Source organism: Chaetodon trifascialis, chromosome 1, assembly GCF_039877785.1.
Source record: "Chaetodon trifascialis isolate fChaTrf1 chromosome 1, fChaTrf1.hap1, whole genome shotgun sequence".
Classification (NCBI taxonomy): Eukaryota; Metazoa; Chordata; class Actinopteri; order Chaetodontiformes; family Chaetodontidae; genus Chaetodon; species Chaetodon trifascialis.
Window position 1 is genome coordinate 18641056 of NC_092056.1, and position 21416 is coordinate 18662471.

The window sequence follows — 21416 nt, forward strand, 5'->3', positions numbered from 1 at the left end:
ATGTATGAGACTGCATTCCACATCGGAACCAAGCTATTTAAGATCCTTACCTTAAAGATATTCAAGAATTGCACAGCAGATTGAGGAAAAGGGTTATCTCTCTTGGACCCTGTTTTGTTATACTATATGCAATTAACTAAACAATGCATGTTCTTACTGTAATTATAAATGTCAAATAAAAACAAAAAAGTATATATAGTAAAGCAAGTGCCATACTGTCATTTATTGAGTTCCACTGACATGGTACAGAAAGAATCAGAGGCTCAGATTTTAGTTTTGCATTCCAATAAAACAACATTCATGCCTGATAAAGTAACAGTTAATTACAGAAACAGCAGACAACATGATCTGGGTGTCCTTTCACCTGGTTTTATACGTGCAAAATGAGTATGGATTTTACTGCTTTAACAATTGTGCCACAGGTCTTATCTTTCATGACATCATAGAAAAAAAAGAAACTAATCATATTCGCTTCCTTAGCGTCTTGCCAGAAATTAAATGAAGTGCTCAAATCTGGCAGAGGGTTTAGATATTTGGTTTGTACAACGTATCCTACAGAACCTCTTTTCATTGTGTCTTTCCTTTGCAAAGACATAGACAAAAAATAAACACGTGGAACACAGTTGCTGATTGGTGCTTTTGATTACCTGTGCAAAGCTGTAAGGCAGGCACCTTCTACATGCATTTTTGCAGGTGACAGAGTCCCCTATGCAGGAGTTGCTACAAATTTGACCACAAGCAATTCATAACAATGGGCTATTTCTAACCCCTAGTAACCCACATTCATGTGGTGCATAAAATTGCATCCATAGTAAAGAAGAGGGAGAAGCTACAGGCATTTAAAAGCATACAAGATTGTGTGGTCTGTGTGAAGACAGCAGGCAGGCCAACTGTTTAGTTACAGAGACTGATAAAAATGAAACAAGATGTGCTTGCAGATTTGATTTTTTGACATCGTTCTGTCACAAAATTTTTACAAAATTTTAGTGCAACAAGAACCCTTATATAAGGCCCAGGTGATGATCTATGCATTTCCTTAATTTTGTTTGTGTTTAAAGCCACCTTTAAAGCCTTTCACACAAAATGCTTAATCAAAAAAATTAAAAACAGGAAGTCCAGCTGTCTTTAACATTGTATTTCAATATAATCATTCAGTCCAATCTGCAGCCGAGAGAAACTGCAGTTTTACAACCTGTAACTGCTCCTCCCCTCCTGCTCATGATTCAGGGTCACTTAAAACCACTGCACACAGGCAACACTTCCAGCATTTATGACAACCTACTGTCCCACTGACACACATTTTGAGTTATGGGCACCCATTTTTTCTGAAGGTAATGTTTCCTTAAAAAGTTGCCACGCTGAAAAAATGTGTTATATGATTCCTCTGTCTATTATGCTTACTCGAGTTCAAAAATGAACTTTGCACTGAAGCAGAGACTAAAGGGAGATGCAATTATGCTTGTTGACTATAAAATTAAATGTGTCTGAAGAGGATGTTGTCCCCCCCTTGTTATTATGTGTACATCTAATTGTATTCTACCAAGTTATACCGTATGTCAGGGGTGGGCAACCTGGTCCACAAAGGGCCGCTGTGGCTGAAGGTCTTCTTTCCAACCAAGCGGCAGCACACCAGACTTGATTCATTCAATCAACTGATCGCACTCTTCAGACAGCTGATTGGTCAAACTGTGAGCTCTTGCTTGGTTGGAACAAAAACCTGCAGTCACACCGGCCCTTTGTGGAACAGGTTGCCCACCCCTGCCGTATGTTAATATTCTGCCCATCGATGTTAAGCTGATTTCATTCCCAGGATTATGAATTTGGATTCATGATGCTTCTGAGAAAACATTAAAAAGGTACAATAATCTATCTCTTGTCAAAAGCTACGGTGTTGCGCCTTTTTTCCTGAGAGCAAAGGGGCTTTGATCCAGGATCATTGGTTAGGTCATAGTGCCAGTGTCTTCACTCTGACTTAAGAGGCAAAGAGGTCTCAGATCAGCACCCCTGTTTAAGGATAAACTGTGAATAGACAAATATAGCTGGTTCCTTGTCAGATAAACCCGTGGCCCTTTTGGTCAACAAGCCTCATATCAAACATAAAACACACAACATAAACAATAAAGCATGCAACACTTATTGTGATTCCTCAAAACAAGCGGAACATACTGTAAGACAAGCCAATCAAAACAGTGGTTTGATTCAGAAATAGTTGTTTGCATTCTCGTCTATGTTGCTACAGAGTACTTGATGCATGGTCAGTGATCTTTTTTTTCCACAGTTTAAACAAGAATCAATGGAGCCAGAAACTCTTGCTGAATATTTGACAGAATTAAAATATATTGGCTGTGAATAAACAGTAATGCCCTCTGAACAACTGTGCTGGAGCAAAGCTGTGCAGCGTAAACTGCTGCCAAAGACATAAATAATGGTAGAACATTGTCTGTTCATGGGTCTACAGAACACTGAATGAGTTCAGACTCACAAGGAAAGAAAAACTGGACAGAATTTCACATCAGAAAATGACACTTATGGAGCTGTCACATGAAAGCTTTGTTTCTTCTGAAAGGCAGCTTTAAAGTTTTTAGATCTCCTTTTGTGAATTACAGCGTGGTTTAATGGGCTTCAGCACACAGAAAAGAACATCTTCAAATGACGTTCAAGGTTTGAACTGTGAGCATTTCAGACGCTTTTTTCATTCTAAACCGTTTAACACTAATTTGTCTGTTTCTAACTGAAGTAGCTGCAGATATAAAACGTGGTCATCCTCAGCCAGAATATGTTGATGATTGACATGAAAAACGAAACCCTACCCAAAGAGAGGCAAGAAAAACAGAATGGGCGACAGAAAACGTAGAGGTATTAGATGCATGACATGCAGTAGTGATGTGAATTCTGTTGCTTTAAGAGAGGGTCCTCAATCCAGTGCCTCCATTTAATCCTTTTCTCCTCCTGCTGCTGCACCTCCTTTACTTCTGCTCCTCGATTTCTCGTTTGACTTCCGCTACATAATGGTGATCTTTCCCATGAGCCACCTCCATGATGGCAACTGCCTGAAAAAAGAAGAAAAAACTGGATTTTAAAATCATTTAAAAGCCGCATTGCAAATGTATGTAGTGTTGCCTTTTACAGCTCACTGATCTTCTGCTCCCTCTCCCCTCTCTTTGGAGGCCTCAGTACCTTCATTTTGCCACCTATTCATACACCAACTGACCAGATGTCAAGTACCTTCTTCAAAGCTTTGACTCCTTGTGACTTCTTCTCCAGCCCCAAATACAGACGTCCCAGTTTCAGATACATAGACGCCACATTTAGAGAGTAGGCTGGGTAGTGAACACTGCAGAGAGAATATAATTTATACATCAAACTAAGCCGTGAATGCAGGAGGAAACAAGATCAAATCAATTAATTAATTAAAAATTAATGTTACATTTAGATTTGTTGTAGTGCTACAAAAGTTTAAAACATACATAAAAGCCATAGAAGATCTGCAGGCGTGTTGCATACCACAGAGGAAAATATGTTGACCATTATCAAGTACAAATACAACGTGTGGTTGTGTATATATTGTAGGTGGACAAAGAACAATTCATAAGAAAACGAGTTATGCTGTATTAAGTATGAAGTCAGTAAAACATTAATAACATGATTCTGAGCTGCAAAGTGCAGGTAAAACTAGCATTACCATCTCGTGGTTGTAAACCTCCACCAACAAGTCAAGCTACAGTTTACATCCATGTTTATCCAGATTCATATAACACATAGAGTGAAGAATTTAATAAAAGGTATAAACTTTTGTGATGAAATGGAAGTTATCAAGTTAAACGTGCTGTCTTCACTTAGAAACTATTTTTACAGAGGACTGATAGAGCTTCATCACATGGAGCAATGACGATCACCTGAAGCTTAAGATCAGCAAACAATGAGCTTGTAGTGAACTACGATTCTTTAAATATGGATGTTGCTGCAAAGTAGCTACAAACTGTAAAACATGGATGCTTCATACACATCTTCAACCCTTGAGTTATGGCCAAAGATATTTTTTTATGGTCACAGTGACCTTTGATCATCAGAATGTAATACTAAGCTCATTCTGAGTCCAAGTAAATATTTACTTCATAGTGACAAGTTAAAGCAAAGCCCCTCTGTGTCACTTTAAAGAGACTAAATTAGGAATTAAAATCCCAATCCTAACATGTCTTTAAAAATTCACAGAGGTCTGAAGAGAATATCATTACAAAACTGTGTTCAATGGAAGCATTCATCAAAACACTCCCTCTAGAAAATGCCCCTCTGCTTACTTTCCTGTTCTATTGCATACAAGTTAACCAATCTGTTGCAAGTGCACGGCTGCCTCCCTGCAGACCCCTTACAGATCAATTTACCTGTATGGCTGAATAATCTTCTCTCCGTAGCTCATCGCTCCGTCCCAGTCCTGCATGTAGAGACAGACGCCCATGGCCTGATACATCATGTGCAGCATGTAGACATTGGTGTCTGCAAATATAGCTCCCATCTTCTCTTGGCTGAGCTCACACATCTCCAGCAGCTCACTGGGGGGTGCCAGAGAGTCAAGGAATAATGACACAAACAATGCAGGGAAAGAAGAGGAGGAAGGGAAGTGAAAGGTTGTCCATAACAGAGAAAGAAGACAAACGGACAGGCTGAGAGGGGAAAGACTTCAGATGAGGGAAAACAAAAGAGTGAAAAAGAAATACAGTTACGCCCAGAGGAGGAGGATATTCTTGTAGTGTTTGGCTCTCCTGAACTCCTCGATGACATTTTTGGCGTAACGGACCATGGATCGGATTTCCTCTGGCTCTGGTGGAGAACTCAGCTTCCTGATCTCCATTTTTGCTTTATCCTATAAAGAGATGGAAAGAAATTACATACAGCAGGAAACTGATACACCAACAGTAAACAGTAACACTAACCACGTCCCAGTTTCCTACTACTGTGCACGCCAATTTGAACCAGTAGGTAATGTGTTTACATTGGCAGAGTGACAACATTTAAGTATTCAAATACGTCAGTATGCATAGCACACTGAATCTGCTTGATGTCTGAGCATGGCCTTGATTTATTGTTCCACCATGCAACACACAATGGCAGCTACTCACAGCTGGAAATAATTGCTGAGGCAGCTCCTGGACGATCTCAGGAGATATCAAAGAGATCAAATTTTCAGAAAAATGTTGATTTCTTATTTATTCCAAATGTGAAACTATCAGCAGGTTTCCAAAGTAAAAATGATAGTTGACACATGTTGTCACATATGTCAACTATCATTCCTTGCCAAAGCACAATATGCTATAAAGACTGGGGAATGACTGAATATGAATATGAATTGTCATGTACCTAAAAGGTGTCCCACTGCATACATGTGTCAAAACTTAATGAACGTCTGTGAGTTTCAGAAAGATAAATGAGTGGTACCTTAGACCTGGAGGTGCACTCAGTACACTGGCATGTGAAGAAGTAGGAATCTAACAACCTCTCTTTCCTGTCCTCTGTTGGGTAGAGCAGGTCTATGTAACTGTTGAAGATCTAAGGAGAGAGAGGGAGGGAGATGAAAGATGAAATAAATAAATAAATAAATAAATAAATAAATAAATAAATAAATAAATAAAATCATGGCCTTTTAGCATCGATCAAGATAAGGAGTGTAATTCCCATCTTTGTTTTTCACGGCAGTCTGTGGCAAGTGCAAACATACCTCGTCTCCAGGGTTTATCTCTTGGACTGCTCTGACCTCAGCCACTGTGCCTTTATAGGTCACTATGACATTAGGACTACAGCTGTGATTCATCAGTGCTACACTAGAAGGAAGAAAGGAAGGAGGCAAAGCACAGAAGCTTAACAAAGAATCGTGAAATCACAAAATGTGTGATGTTGGGGCTACATGATGGTTTATGTGTACACCACACAGACTATTTCAAAGAGAGACGAATTAAAATAATGAAACAAATCAGGAGCTGCTGAGATATACAATGACTGTAAAAAGCACTGGGGAGGGTTAATATGAACCTATTATTACTTTAATAATAACCTTTGCAATTTTATCAATGGGATCAGTGAAATACACGGATCAATGATTGGACTGTTGATGATGTGTTGACATGGACTACTTACTCAGGAAAAACGGCTGATCCTAGATGGGAGAGCTCCTCATCCTCAATGGTGAAACCATTACAGTTAACCTGGAGAGAGTAAAAAGAGAGGAGAGAGAAGGAGGGACAGAGCAAGACAGAAACAAGAGAAGACACAAACAAACAGGTGGAGACAGAACAGCAGGGTGAGTAATATGATAACACCACTTGCATCACCCTCTACTCATCTGTGTTGTAACACCCCTCCGCAGAGGAGGAGGACATCCGGTAGCAGGAGATTAAATGTAGCTGTGCGATCAGGAAAGGCTGTTGGTGTAGCGTGGAGAGAAAGGAGACAGCAGCACTGACAGACAGATAGAATTAAAGAGCTAAACGCTGTCGAGTTACACAGACAGGACCAGTGGGTGTGTGTGACACAGATCCTGGCTTCACCTCAACATGCGCTCCAGTGTGTGTGTGAATTTGCTAACAACTGCAGGGACAGCCGGGGATGAAAAGATGTGTGAACATAAGCATTAAGCATGTACGGGCAGGAGTAGTGTGCACATGAAAACATAATTTTTGCACATTGTGTGTCTAAAGCATTTGTGTGTGTATGTTGCAATCTAGCATGTCCTTCTACAGACCAAGAGAGGTCAACACCTGTCTATGTGTCAGCCAAAACCTCTGATACTCTCCTGACCAATCACACAGCAGCAATAAACACACCCAACATTCTTGATCCTTCTAGAACAGGAGGTTTTGAATCAGCGGATTTCTTAGAAACAGAGTGTGAGAAACTAAAATGGTCGTGGTGTTGTATAGCTTGCTTCTCCAGAGAACCCACACGGTGCCAAATAAGTATAAACAAACCACAGAGAGAAACCTGGAACATCTTATGACCCAAAGAAACAAAGATTTTTGTTTTTACCTGTGCAAAGAGCTCGGTGAGAGCCTGTTCACTGGGGAGGTCGCTGATGTGTCTGGAGTAGAAGTGATGCAGCGCTGCGATGTCTGCCTGGTTCATCTCCTCCTTCTCACTGTCCATCTTATCTAAATCTGGAAAATCAAAGGAAATCAGATAAAGCAGACCATCATAAGGAGACCATCTTGAATCTTAAACATTATGTGTTTATTTATGTGTTATGTGTTTAACACTGAAGCCCCACAACCCTGAAAATGAATCCCTTCTATTTTATTTTTGGACCAGCAACTTGGTATTGTGAGGTACAATGAACTTGGCAACCTTACTGGGCCACTAGCTGGACTCAAGACCGTTAGTCTTGTTAACTGTTCCACTTCTGCATTGTTCCAACCTGGCAAAAAACCTACCAAACATCACTTAAGCACGCGGACACAGGGACCATCTACAATAAGAAAGCTTGACTATTGCCATCACTGGAGAAAAGGGATGAATTAAAAGTTAAGTACTAGAAATAATAGACATGTTTCAGTAGGATTCGTCCTTTCCAATACCTGAACTTGCATATCGGCCGACGGTATATGAATAACTCTAAAAAGAAAAAGGATAACATATAAAATTGACTATGCATCCAAAATGCTATCTGCACGTTTCTTTTTAATTTGTTGTCGCTATCATTATAATCTCTCGCATGGCTCCTTAAAAGAACCAGAAGAATACATATTCAAATGCTATTAGAGTTATTGTGAGTAAAGTCCAGGATGTGCCGCTGCCACAGGCCATGTGTCACCATCAGTCACACAAACTCACACCGACACACGGTCTGGTGGCAGCAGGCAGCAGCTGGTCTCTGATTTGCTTTGTGTGCATGAGACAGGTGTGAAGGTTAATTCTGTGACAATCCTCTGATGACACATCTGAGCCTGTAACAACAGTTCGCACTAAATGATAATACCAAATGGAGCAGAGAAAACAGACCGTGGGTGGTTAGATGGAAAACAGTCTTGTTTTCGTGCATCTTGACAGATACACACTTTTATCAACTTGCAGTGCATAATTCAGATTACTGAAAGCATCTTGATGAGTTTTCAGGGCCTGATCTTTGCATAATCTAAATACCACAGTTTAGTCAGTCCTGATGCAAAACGGCACGATAGAGACAAAACAGAAAATGCTACAATAACGCTTTAAATCTTTCTGTTGCAGTATTGGGTTGATATAAAGTATAGAGAGAACATATGTTAACACTTTCTCAGTGCAATTGCAGTCTCTCAGAGAAGAGGGTTGAGTACTTTGCTCAAGGGCACAGTGGCAGCACTTTTTACAGGATGGGAGAGAACATGAAATTACAGCACCCAGAAGCTTGGGATTTAAGTCCCAAAGCTCTGCAGACTTGGAGTGAATGAAAGAGACAGAACCAGGACTGGAGGCTACAGCAGAGGATATTAATAGACACACTGCTACAACTGCAGAGACACAGAAAGATCACACGTGCACACACAGACACACACACTGCACCATGTAACTACAAGTGCACACAAATGTAACTAAACATACAGCCTCATGTATTCATACACATGCTCTCTCTCTCTCTCTCTCACACACACACACACACACACACACACACACACACACACACACACACACACACACACACACACACACACACACACACACACACACACACACACACACACACACACACACACACACACACCTACTTACGGGATTCAAACTCTTTGAAGAGCAGCAGCCTTTCTGAAGGGGTTCGTTCTGTTGTAACTCTCTGCAAGATGAAACACATATGAGACACATGAGATCATGCAAAATAAAATACAAAATAAGCTAATTTTCTTTTCTTAATGTATTGCGTTATTACACCAAATTGTTTAAGTCCAATTAAGAAATAATTAAAGGACAAACTCAATTATTACATTATTATTAAAACAATAAAGCAGCTGCTAAGCACACCTGGGTGACAGCAACACCGGCTACAGGAACTTTGGTGTTCAATGAGGACCAAAGCTTTAAACACTGGAACATTACGACACAACACAGAAGAGCACTGTTTGTGTCACCTTCATCTTTTTTGTTAGATGGCTCATAACGCTGATCTGAACATGTGACCTCTCTGAACAGCAACAAATGTATAGCAAAGACATGACACCCACAATACTTGATACTATGACACTACTCATGCAAAGGTATGCAAAAGAAACTGAGATGAGTTAAGTCACTGCTTCGCTGCTTTAGCTGCTCACAGCTGGTTTATTGCATGAAATATAGTCAAACTCAAACTGTTTATCAAGCAGCCACGTATTCTATTTGACTCTTTATCTTCATTTGACTCCTTATCCTCTTTAAAGTTTGTTTAAAGGTTACTTCCAGTTGCATTAACACACGGCTCCTTCCAGCCATACTTGTACACAGCATGGATTATAAACTGAGGAGGATGATGTTATTTGTCTTTACCTGTGTTTAATTGAGATGTTCTGTAGTATTATCTATATTCTCTCTTTCTGCTCACTTCTTTTGCTTTCTACTCCGTCTTTACCTGTTTCATGATGAGTCTAGCAACCAGCCTGACCGTCTCTGATGGACACCAGTTTTCCCCATAGGCACACATCGCTACACACTCCAGCTTATGCATGGGCCAATCACCTCTCTGCATAAATGTGCACAAACACACACAGACAGAGAGAGAGAAAGACAGAAATAACAACAGTTAGTGGCCCTCCATTATTACAGCAAGGACATTCAACAGGACAACACATTAAACAACATCATCAACACACAAACAGAGAGAATCAAATAAATGTAATGGACAATAAAAGATTTGCATCACAAAGTGCGCACACACAAGAAGGCTCCTCAGTGTTACTGCAGGGTGTTTTATGCCATGAAACTAAAACTAGACAGAGGCAAAGGGAGGACAGACTGAATCGTCATAGCAACAACAATGTGAGCGTGTGCTCTTGCTGGGTGCTGCCTGCATGCAGCTCTGCTGAGGTGGTTCTCATGTGTGTCCCAAGGTGGGTCATAAGGCCAATAAAATACACTGCTTTCCCCTGTATTTACTCTGTGATGGCACCAGGAAAGCAAAATGCTTGAAACAACACATATGGAGGCACACAAAGGGCTGCACTGTTACTGACAACAACAGTCAAAGGGCTTTATCTCTGCTTGTGGTCATAATCGTTGTCCTTCCACTTAAAAAGACAGCAAGAATAAGAGCAAAACAAATGGAGACTAAAACAGGACAGCATGTCTTTTGAAATTAAAATTACCATTGCTGTTTGCAGTTAAATCGATTCATGGTCAGCTCCTTTATTCACCGTAATTGTGCAAAGTGTAATATATATAAAGTCCAAGCCCTCCATGAAAAAGCACAAAAGGAAGCAGAGCGCACTCACCTGACAGTCGACATTGCAGTAGTAGGCTTGCTTACATTTGCCACACTTAAAAAGGTCTTCTTTCCTGTAAGGACATGGAGACACATCATGTTACTCTGCTACAGCTGTGATAATAGCTGTAGCAGAGCCATAGTGTGACATTTTGTTCAGTGGGACTCAAATGTGTTCACCTACATGAACTAACAGTGTGCGTCTTCATCTGTGGAGACATCTTTACCTGATGCTTTTCAGCCGGTTGACGTGGGATTAAATGAAAACTTTTTGACTGACTCAGTTCTTATCCCACATTTAGATACTTGGTATTTTTTTTGTTAAACTGATGGTGAATGAGGCGGTCCTTGCAGGTTTGTTTTAGCTCTGCGACAGAAAGTGGGACACACAGACGCACAACACATCACCTCAAACACCAACAGTAAGTAAGTTAGTTGGTAAAACTTTGATTTTATTTATAATTCCTTCATATGTGCTAGAATAAGAGGCTCCAATTCAATTTCTTGCAATTTCCACACATATTCCCAACCTCGTCCTCCAACCTCAACGCACACATGCTCCCCTGGCCTTCTCATCTCTTAGCTCCTCCTCTCTTAGGACACATGGACAACTATATTTAGTACCCTAACCTTTCACTGATCTACAAACCCTAACAGCAGCTCCAGTAGGAGGCATGTGTGTGAATGAAAGTGAGTGGGTGAGTGTGTGAGAGGGAGACAGAGGTGATTTAACTCTGAAGTGCCTCATAAAGAGTATCATCACATCTCAACAAGACAAGCATGCAAACTGGAGGGTCAAACCTTAAAAAGGACGAGCACATGGCCCCTCAATACGTATGCCTACACACACCCACACATGTCAATATGTTGTAGGCAGGCCTTTTTAACCACTTCACATTCAAACATGAGCTGAAAACTACCAGCAAATGACTCAAAATCATGTTATAATCCCCTTCTAATCGGGAGTCAAACTTTTAAGTTAAAAGTCTTTAAAAAATTCAGGTTAAAAGTTTTAACCTGAATATAATAAAGACAGACTCTGAGACTGTGAAGGCTGCATGTTTTCTTTCTACCGATTGACTTTTAGCATAATTTGGAGGAATCAACAGAGGCTGTCTTTGCTTGTGATGGTGTGAGCGCAAATGTCCCACCAAGACACAACGACAGGGCTGAAAGTAACTGAGTATCCGACCTGTAAGCATGAGTAGCCTATTGAAGACGATGTCCTCCTACATTAATAGGCTTAACACTATAAGAAGGCAGGCTTTAAAACCCGCCAAGTCAGCTTGTTGTACGTGAATGTTGGTTTCTATGTTAGACTGTCTTCACTCTGCAGTGCTATAAACAAATGCTGCAGAGTCAGGTGAGCTGCCTCCCCGCGCTGACCCATTTAAGTCTGCACCAGCTCGGTACAGAGGTTGTTCGGAGGTCCACGAGCTAACCTAGCTAAGTCATGAGGTTACCCCGCGCTCAACTGAACACAGCACGAGCTTTGTTCGGTTTTAGTCTAGGCTAAACGAAAACGGCAGCCTGAAGCTAACAGTCACGGAGGTGTTTCTTCGGTTGTTTCTTCGGAGTAAGACGCTACCTGGTGAAGCAGTGCTCACAGTGCGCTCCCCTTTCATTCACTGTCAACACGTAGGAGTAGGCAGGGCAGGCGAACACCAGCTCCCCCACCGCGAAGTGCCCCACCGCCCGCAAGCCCCTGCCTTTGCCCGGGCTCAGGAACCTCTCCGTGCCCTCTATCCCTTCGTTCTTCATGGTTTCTTCTGTTTAAGGTTCTTCGGTCAGATACTGCCGACCACCACCTGTGTCTGCTGAGTGCTCTGATCTGCTACTGCCAGAGCTGCTTCTTCCTCGCCCGGTCCTCTGCGTCCCCGGCGTCCCCGGCGAGGCTCTCATCGCCCCCTGCTGGACAGGCGACAACATGGCACTTGAATTCATGCATGTACTGATGGACTGCAGCTGTCTGCTGGAGCTTTTTGTCTCCGTTTCTCAGATTGTGTCCTGTGTCGTTTCCAGTGTAGTGTTAATATATGTTTTAATTGACTGCGCTGATTCCCAGTAAGCCATCTCTGTCGGAGGAAATATTACCCATTCGCATTCTTCTGAAATTTGAGGTTAATGTACAGGGGCAGACTGGGACAAAAAAATCGGCCCTGGCATTTTGGACCATATCAGCCCACCACATTCGATAATGCACACCTTTTCAGTCTTTTCGGTCTCTTGAATGTGTATACCAACTGTGCAACTCTTTAAAGCCACGTACCTTAAGCCATGCAATGAGTTAACAGGAATCAGTGAGAGTGGACACATTAAATACTTCCAAAAAGTGTAATTTATTAACACTACGAAACAAGTACACTCCACCACTCCATCACAGTAATGGATCTTTAAGCAGAATTCATCATATTGGGTGTACCTATGTGTTTCAGGGAGGAAGAGAAGAGAAAGAGAAAGAATAGAGATGAGAAAAGATGGATCAGATGCTAACTCTTCCAAGAGTAGTACTCAATAAATTGCGAACTAACCCAGTCCAAAAGGCTGAATGTAGCTGAACTCCCGAATGAACTTTGAACTCTGTGTATGTATGTTTGAGAGAGAAAGCAAGAGAGATTTAATTATTGGTCAGTCTTCAAGATAAAAATAGCAGTGTAGAAACTGAAAACTTAAGAGGGATGATGACACATGAATGAGGGAGAGGGAAAGAGAAATAATAGACATGGTTGATTGATCTGATTATCACCGTTTTCCAGACAGTGCTGAATAAAGAAGGCCTGTGAACTTGGGCAAATCCTTAAAAAAAAGACATCATCCTATATGTGTGTGTGTGTTAGAGAGAGAGAGAGAGAGAGAGAGAGAGAGAGAGAGAGAGAGAGAGAGAGAGAGAGAGAGAGAGAGAGAGAGAGAGAGAGAGAGAGAGAGAGAGAGAGAGAGGTGTTTCATGATATGATTGGGCGAGATGAGCCCCGTCAAGTGTCAGTGAATGTAATAACCTATGGGTTATGAGGGCCGGTCGGTGGTTATGAACAAGCTCTTGCGCTGACTTTTTTTTTTTTTTTTTTTTTTTTTGCGAAAGGGGTTGGTGTTTAACGATGTGATGGGGCCGCTGATCGACTGTCTGGTATTATGGGCTGGTCAGACGAATATTTAAAATAAATAAAAAGTGGCCGACTATCGGCCCAAATCGGCACCCACGCTCTCGCTATGCCAGATGGTCAGTCCGTCCCTGGCCTCCACTGAGAAACCTCTGAAACATCCGTAACATCTGAAAGGCCCAATCCCGGAATTCTCACAGACCCCTAAGCGCTTCAGCAGACCACCACACAGACACGGTGAAGTTACCAGCAGGAGAATATATAGAGATATTATCTTATCATGGTTGAATTTTGCGCACGAGGCTACGCGCTGTTGCTTTGACCTTTGTTTTTATGTCGGCCGCACAATATGAAAACTCATGCCCCTCACGGCTGCGTATGGATTGGCTTTGGACTATCACGCAGCAGAGAGGTGGACGGAATCGATCCATTATTTGGAATTGAGTTTGCGCTTGCACCGGCTTCTTAGGGACAGTGTGAGATACTGCATGCTGCACTGTAGCAGCAGCAGCACACATGAAGAACCGTCCTTTGCAGGAAACCGGGATCTCCGCGTCTACTGGCACGTTATGATGAGCGCGTCCTGTCAGAAGAAGTGCAGGGCGCACTTCCCCGCGCTGCAGTTCCCTGACCCAGCAGACAGATCCTGGAGGACTTCAGAAGAAGGTCCCCCTACAGGTACCGACCCGGGTCGGACCGACTCGAAAATCTGACCGGGTCGGTCCCATTTTCGAAGATCCTAACAGATTACGTTACCGACCCAAATGAGGAGAAGTGTTTCATGATATGATTGGGCGAGATGAGTTCCGTCAAGTGTCAGTGAATTTAATAACCTATGGGCCGCAGACCAGCGTGTGTCGAGGGCCGGTCGGTGGTTATGAGCAAACTCTTGCGCTGCCTTTTTTTTTTTTTGCCGAAAGCATTATGCCGGCTAGACCAAAGCGAAAGGGGTTGGTGTTTAACGATTGGGCCAGCCCAATGTCAGTCGGGCTGCTGATCGACTGTCTGGTTTTATGGGCCGGTCAACCAATATTTAAAATTAAAAAAAAAAAAAAAGTGGCCGACTATCGGCCCAAATAGCACGTCGGCCCACCGGGAAAATGCCCGCTATGCCACATGGTCAGTCCGTCCCTGTTAATGTATGACAAGCAGCTGTGTGATCTGCAGGGGCTGAGATTAGTCACTACAAGAAACTTGTATAGTGTATTCTGTTGTAATTAGGAGTATTCTGCCATATAAATTACTTAAAGGAATTATCAGGAATTCAATTCTAACGCTGCACAAAATGCTGCCCTATAACGCAGCATTTTACTGTTGGACCAAGGAAGTTCCTTCTTTAAACATTTAAGTTTTAAAAAATTCATGTTTAGCTGCCACATCGTCTGCCCTAATCCAGATCCACTGTTGCATAACTGTGAAAACTGCAGCTGACAAAAACAGAAACATCAATATACTCTATATCTGGATGTGTTTGTGTCAGTGCTTATGTATCTGCTGTGCATTTGCACCCTAACCCGCTGCGGCAGACCAAAATACTTGACACATATGATATATATATAAATGCATTTATTTAAGTTAATCATTTCTCCTCATTCAAAGTTGAATTTCTGCAGTATCTATAAAACAGGAAACAGTTAGAAGCGCTGTACAGTCTGACAACAAAACTAGGAACCGCGGCTGAGTACACTGTGTATATATGTACATACTGTACACACACTGATGTAGGTATATACAAAAATATACACTTTTACACATGTGACCCCCTCGTGCCTTATCACCCACCACAGTCATTCCATGAAACGACATTATTACCCCATTAGTTCATGTCCTTCCCTGTGACACATCTTTTATCGGTCATTACTGGTTGATGAGACTTGTACAGTATAGTGTCTTATGTGCATGTTAAGCCCCTCTTGTACCCTGACTCACACACACTCATAGCAAATGATGGAGAAGCTTAAGCAGTCCTGAGCTGGATGTCTCAGCGGGGCTTTCCACATATCAGAGAGGGCTCTTCTTCTGTTAATCCTAAGAGAGGATTTGAGGTGGTCTGATGGGGAAAGACATCCCTCTTGTTAGGACAAATCATGACACAACTTGTGTCTCTGTTTAAGGGAAAAGCTGAGAGAACACAAAGCTTGACCTTAACGCACCCTCTCTTGTTAAACTCTATCCAATAAACCCGTTGATCCTTTCCCCCCAGAAAACACAGTGAGTATGAACAAAGTCTGGCTCACTGGGGAAGACGCTCTTGTTCCCTGTCAGGTGATCAGTTACATGTCAGTCTGCGACATTGACATTACTCGCCCTCTTTGGAATGATGATTTTAGCCATTTCCAAAATCTAACAGACACTTCCTCAATAGACATTTTGCAGACAAACATCAAGATGTCAGACAAGTGTGTCCATGACAAAACTGACACCAGATCAGCTGCTAAGAGCCATCTCCCCACCCCCGGCATGTCCTATAGGTAGAACTGAGACTGGGAAGATCATTGAGAAACATAACATACTGTAGGTGAATGTGCGCATGTGAGTTCTCTGCGACTCATTCTGTATTTCAACAGACTTTTACCTCTTCTCATCCTCCCTCATCCACAGACAATAAGAAGGGAACTTTGGCACATTGTGCTAAAGATGTAAACATTTCATCAACCAATCAAAATGAGGCGCTGCACTACTTAATTACTACATTTTCTCTGCGAACATTAAAAAAAAAAAAAATAGCAATCTTTTCATCTTCACAAGAATAAGACAAGTCGAAAAAGAAAAGGCTTCAGACGACACATGTGAGCTGCTGGAGCAGACAGTTCTGCCGTGGTCAGTCAGGTGTGTGCAGTTTGGTTCTCATGTCTGCTCAGTTTTCACTGCCTGGCTGTTTTAGTAGGGCTGAATCAACAGTTTAGAAACAAAGAAAAAAAAAGACAAAGCAAATGTGATTAAGAACAACAGTCTGAAATTCTCCAGTGGTGCATTGTGCATCAGACTTTTACTGTCTTGAGCCCCCTCTTCTTTCCTTTTCTGGTTCGCTTGTTATCTACAAGAAGCATGACCATAGGGGGCGCTACACTCCACTAAAAACATGTCGCCCTCACTGATGAGGACAAAGGGCCACATACCTCCTGGTTCGAGGGTCTCCATATCTCTCAGTGCACAACACTGAAGTATCAAAATTTGCTGACAAATGTTAATTCTTGAGAATTGCTTGGCTCACGTTGCACAGTGTGACGTCATGATGACAAAATTAGGAGGCGATAGCATTTGCGTTTCTACCCCCATTACCAGATCAAGACCTGGCACACTTATGAAGGAGGTGAAGATGAATAATTCATAAAAAATGATAGTACCTGCACCAAACTTATGAGAAGAAATCACAAAGTTCAGACCAGAACCAAAAACATGACATGTGGAAAGACGGCAGCATTCCCCAAACGCATGAAAAATACATCACCTGTCATAACATCATGTAATCCACCAAAGGCTCTGAGCTGACTGCAGATATGTCTGGATGCACAGTTGTTTGACATCAATCACAACTTAAATTCCAATCAGCTTTTCGGCATTACAATTATCGATTTGCAACATTCATAAGAAATTAAGACGACTGAAAATGTTTCAGATTTTTTTTGCAGAATTGCAAAAAAACACCAACTTTTTCCAGTATTCATCAGTGAAATCCACCTCCTGATTAGCATGAACTCCAACTGAAACCTTAAACCAGATTTGGGCCCTTGAGTCTGGTCACCATGGTAACACAAACTCCCTCACAGCTAGGCCTTGTACCCGCAGGATCCACAGCCTCACAGCACAATGCGGCAGCCTATCAAGTCACAGGATAGGCTTTTAAACCAGATGCTGTTTCAGCTGACCTTCTCCACTCACTCTGCTTCGCAGGTGCATGAAAGCAGAAGACAAAGGCAAAAGAAGCAGAAGTGATGGAACAGAGGATTGGGAAAGTGGCAGACAACAGACCAAACATGGCCAAATGTCTTTGTCAGTTTCAGTGACTCAGCAAAACAAAACACGACGGAAGATCTAAGCATTTAAAAGTGAGGGTGTGAATGTGTGAGAGAAATACCGAGAGGATATGTGACATCAAAGAACACTTGAGGCTGCGGCTTCGTCCGAGAATAAACGAGGAAACAGGAAATGTGATCTTATGGGTCATTTCTGCTGTACAGCATATCTGCTCAAAGATGTTTTGTGTTAATGTAGTTGCCTTGAAGCTGCCAAGTGATGAGTCGCTCCAAAATTTAATCAAAACCAATTTCCCCAAACTGCGCCATCATTACTCATCAGCGACTAACAGAACAGAGGATCAGAGCAGTTAAGATGAACCCGTGTTGAAGCCCGGGAGACTAGTGCTGCACGACGAACAGACTCACGTGCTGGACACGGGAGTCGATCAGGCAGCAGAAAACAAAGCAGTGGCACGATGCTGCCTGGAGACAGCGAAATGTCCTCAGAAGAAGAAAGCAGTTCGCCAAAATAAACAAGTGTCCTCGTATGTATTTTGTATCAGCAGAAACTGAGTGTGTGTCATCAGAAAAAAAGTGCTCACCTCCAGCAGAAGCAGAGTGAGTACAAACAGTAAAACCTTGTTTACTGCAGTTTCAAACTCCTCAACAGATGGCTCATCAAACGGGCACAATGAGGAGAAAAAAAGATGGAAAGGAACTACAGACGAGGTGGAACTGTGGGAGCTTGTTGGAGATGCACGCAGAACACACGTGCACGCACATTTCACACGGTTTGACTACTCCAGTCCTGTTCTTTTTTGCATGACATCTGTTCTCGGGCTGCACTAAGCAAGGTTTTACTGCGCTGACTAACAGAGGGATGTCAAGCGTTTAATGTTAGCCACACATGAGCACTGCGGTTCCCTCCTACTGCCGCGCAAGAGCAGGCCGGGGTATGTTAAGTATAGAAGCAAACTTCTCGATCATGTCTAATATGATCCTTTTGGAGACAGCATCTGTTGACTCCAGAGAGAAAGCTACAGCATTAAATCCAGTAACCTTCCCACAGTGTTAATACAGATACAGGCAGAGGACATGAAGAAGATGTATAAACTGAACCGCACCACAGAGAGCAGCAAGAGCATGAGAAGAAAAACTCTTTTAATTGCTCCTCTTGAATTCCTGAAAGATGAAACTTCCATTTGAAATTTGGTTGCACTTTTTTTTGACAAAAGTAAACAAGAAAAAGACAGATTTTTTTGTGTGTGAATTGTTTCTTTAGAGACATATTGGTGTCGAAGTGAAGGTGCCGCAGCAGCCAGTGCCACAGCCTGAAGACAAACAGTAAATCCTGAGGGTGGGTTTCAAGACACTTCCTGGTTTTCGGAAGTGCGCATCCGGCCAAACTGGTGTCAGGCCCCATCCAAAGTAGGGAAGCTCCTCCTTGAACCCCCCTCCCCTCCTCTGAGACCCAATCTGTAGGAAAAGCTGTATAGAAAACAAAAGCAGAACAGCACAGCTTCCTTCTAACCACCTCGCTTCTCTTCTCTCTGTTCATCCTGTAAACCAATGAGAGGAAAACGAGAGGAAAAGCTCACGGAATCAAGTCCATTTCCTCCCTTCACATCACTCTATACCCAAACCTCACGGAAAACCCCAACCTGTGACCAAAACAAAGAGAGAGCACCGGAGGGGAGCAACATCGACTCACTCAAGAATTAAAAAAAAAAAAAAAAAGCTCCTGCGACCCTCCGTGGAGAATTAACAGCAAGAAATAAAAAATATTAATAGGAAAATAAAATAATTACAAAGTAAAAATGTCAAAGAGTTCTAGTTTCACCAGCATTAAAGAAAGCAAAAGAAACAGAAAGAATTCACTCGTCATTTGCATCTGGAACCATCAATGAAAAAACACTGAGGTATGTAGTTAGGATGGAAAGCCTCTTCATCGCTTTTCTCCTCATGATCATCACTGTCACCACCCATCCACCAAAAACAGTCAGTTTCCTGTTCACTCCATTACGATCTACAAGCCTCTCCCCCACTGGGCGTGGTTCTGTGTGTTTTTGAGGAGGGGTGAGGCGGGGGAGAGGTGTATAGACGTGACTGGCTGCACCTCTGAGGAGGAGCGAGAAGGATCCATTAATCCATCAAGTTTTGTCTTTCTCCTTGGGTCCATTTCCATCTCTTTATATGGGTCTCAGAGTCTGTTGGCGTCTCTATTTAATATCCAACTCTTCCCAGGGTCTGTAGCACCCCCTATGATTGTAAATTGAGGGTGAACTTCCACTGTTGGTTGAGGCTCGGGCTGCAGACCTCCACTGTGAGTCCGCCCATCCTGGCGCTGCGGCTGTCCAGACAGAGGTTACTGCCCACGTGACGAAGCTTCGAGTTGGACTCAATCTGCTCCCATTTCTGGTGACACAGAGCAATGTCGCGACATAAACATAGTGTGAAGAAATGTTGCAAATGTGCTTTGAGGTTCATTTTAATTGCCCAAACGTTACCTGTCTGCTGTCATTCTCTCGACAGCCTTGTAGTTTGATGAGCGAGCCGGCCGATCTGTCCACCACAGTCAGACACAGGTCCATGTGTTTGACGGACTTATCCTTGGTCAGGGCCCACTCCTTCAGGAAATCAGATATAAAAACATTAGTATAAGCACACCCACACCTCTGCAGGCCCACATACTGGGGTTAGGGAAGTTCTGAGAAAGAAATCTTTTTACGATGTTGAATTTCATAACACAATACAGCTACGCAGTAAACACTTCTTTCTACAACCCAGATTCCAAAAAAGTCGGCGCTCTGTGTAAAACCTAAATAAAAACTCATTACAATCATCTGCAAATGAACTGAGTTTATCAACAGCTGTTCTATAAACAGTTCTTGAGACAATGCAGCAATATCCTTCATATCATCATGTCTTCACAAAGTGGTGAACCTCGCTCCATCATCCATCCAAGCAAAACAGCTTTCATGTCCACTTACTTATAATGAGATTAAAAGGTTACAATAAACAAATGACTGGCATTAGATCAGGCTTGAAATGTCAAACTCTGCTCTCTTTCCATAAACAAATAAAAAGAATTACTATTCTGTGCTGATTTAACAAACAAGAGCAGCAGTAGAAAAGAGCGGTGGGGTTGACTGACTTCACTTCAGCATCTCTGTCATATTAGCCTCCACAGCAGAACTGACACCCACAGGAAGAATCATTAGTGTCCATCAAGGCATGCTCCCTCAACACGTGACGCTTGAAGAGCTGTATTGTCAATTACATGTTGAATTTAACACAGCGTCTTTGTGAGTCAGCGCTGCAGCTCATTTCCAGCTAGAAAATAATGATGAAGTGCTGATGCGGCAGACGTGTAAAGCCACTGGTCTTTAACTAAGTGACAGTAAGACCACTACACCTGTCATTCTATTTTAGGAATAGACTATTTGGGAAACTGTGCACACACATGCATAAACGCTGCATTGTACACCCTCCACATTCCACGTGAACAATGTTAAAATGCTGACGTTTAGTAGTTGAATCTTTTAACATACCCCCTCTCACCACCAGTGCCACCCGGGTGTGTTTAGAGTAAGGATTTGATAAGCTGACCTGTGTGTGTCGTAGTAACGCTACCTGGTTTCCCCCAGCGTTGTGGCATTCATAGACGCCCACCACCCCGTCAGCAAAGTGACCCAGAGTGTCCAGACAGTTTCCTCCCTGCTGCAAGGCTCCAAACGCTATGTCCTGGTGATCTGGGACTCTGAGCACACACACAAACACACGCATGCATGTTTTTATTAAACAGCTGAAAGTAGCACTGAAGAGGACGGTGAGAAATAGAGAGAACCACCTGGTGTACACCTAATTTGTATCTGTTACATCTGTACATTATTGATCTCTTTCATGTAAGTGACAAATTGCACACCACCTCAAATTCAATATGGTGTT

At 42.4% G+C, this 21416-nt stretch overlaps 2 protein-coding genes across 2 annotated transcripts in view; both read right to left on the reverse strand.

Moving 5' to 3' along the window:
- Positions 1-194: 194 nt before the first annotated feature.
- smyd2a (SET and MYND domain containing 2a) lies at positions 195-12282 on the reverse strand. The gene is made up of 12 exons (XM_070966464.1): positions 12000-12282; positions 10422-10485; positions 9563-9673; positions 8734-8794; positions 7018-7145; positions 6130-6197; positions 5714-5816; positions 5434-5544; positions 4741-4861; positions 4383-4557; positions 3226-3334; positions 195-3050 (listed from the first exon to the last, which is right to left on the reverse strand). Exons 1-12 carry the CDS (start codon positions 12170-12172, stop codon positions 2967-2969), a joined length of 1308 nt encoding a protein of 435 aa, XP_070822565.1. The 5' UTR covers positions 12173-12282; the 3' UTR covers positions 195-2966.
- Positions 12283-15058: 2776 nt separating this feature from the next.
- Positions 15059-21416, reverse strand: part of galnt2 (UDP-N-acetyl-alpha-D-galactosamine:polypeptide N-acetylgalactosaminyltransferase 2) — a 50720-nt gene continuing 44362 nt past the window's right edge. The window contains exons 14-16 of the mRNA XM_070961867.1: positions 21102-21228; positions 19976-20095; positions 15059-19883 (exon numbers count right to left, since the gene is read on the reverse strand). Coding sequence (XP_070817968.1) covers positions 19728-19883; positions 19976-20095; positions 21102-21228 — 403 coding nt within the window. The 3' untranslated portion in view covers positions 15059-19727. The remainder of the gene's footprint in view (positions 19884-19975; positions 20096-21101; positions 21229-21416) is intronic.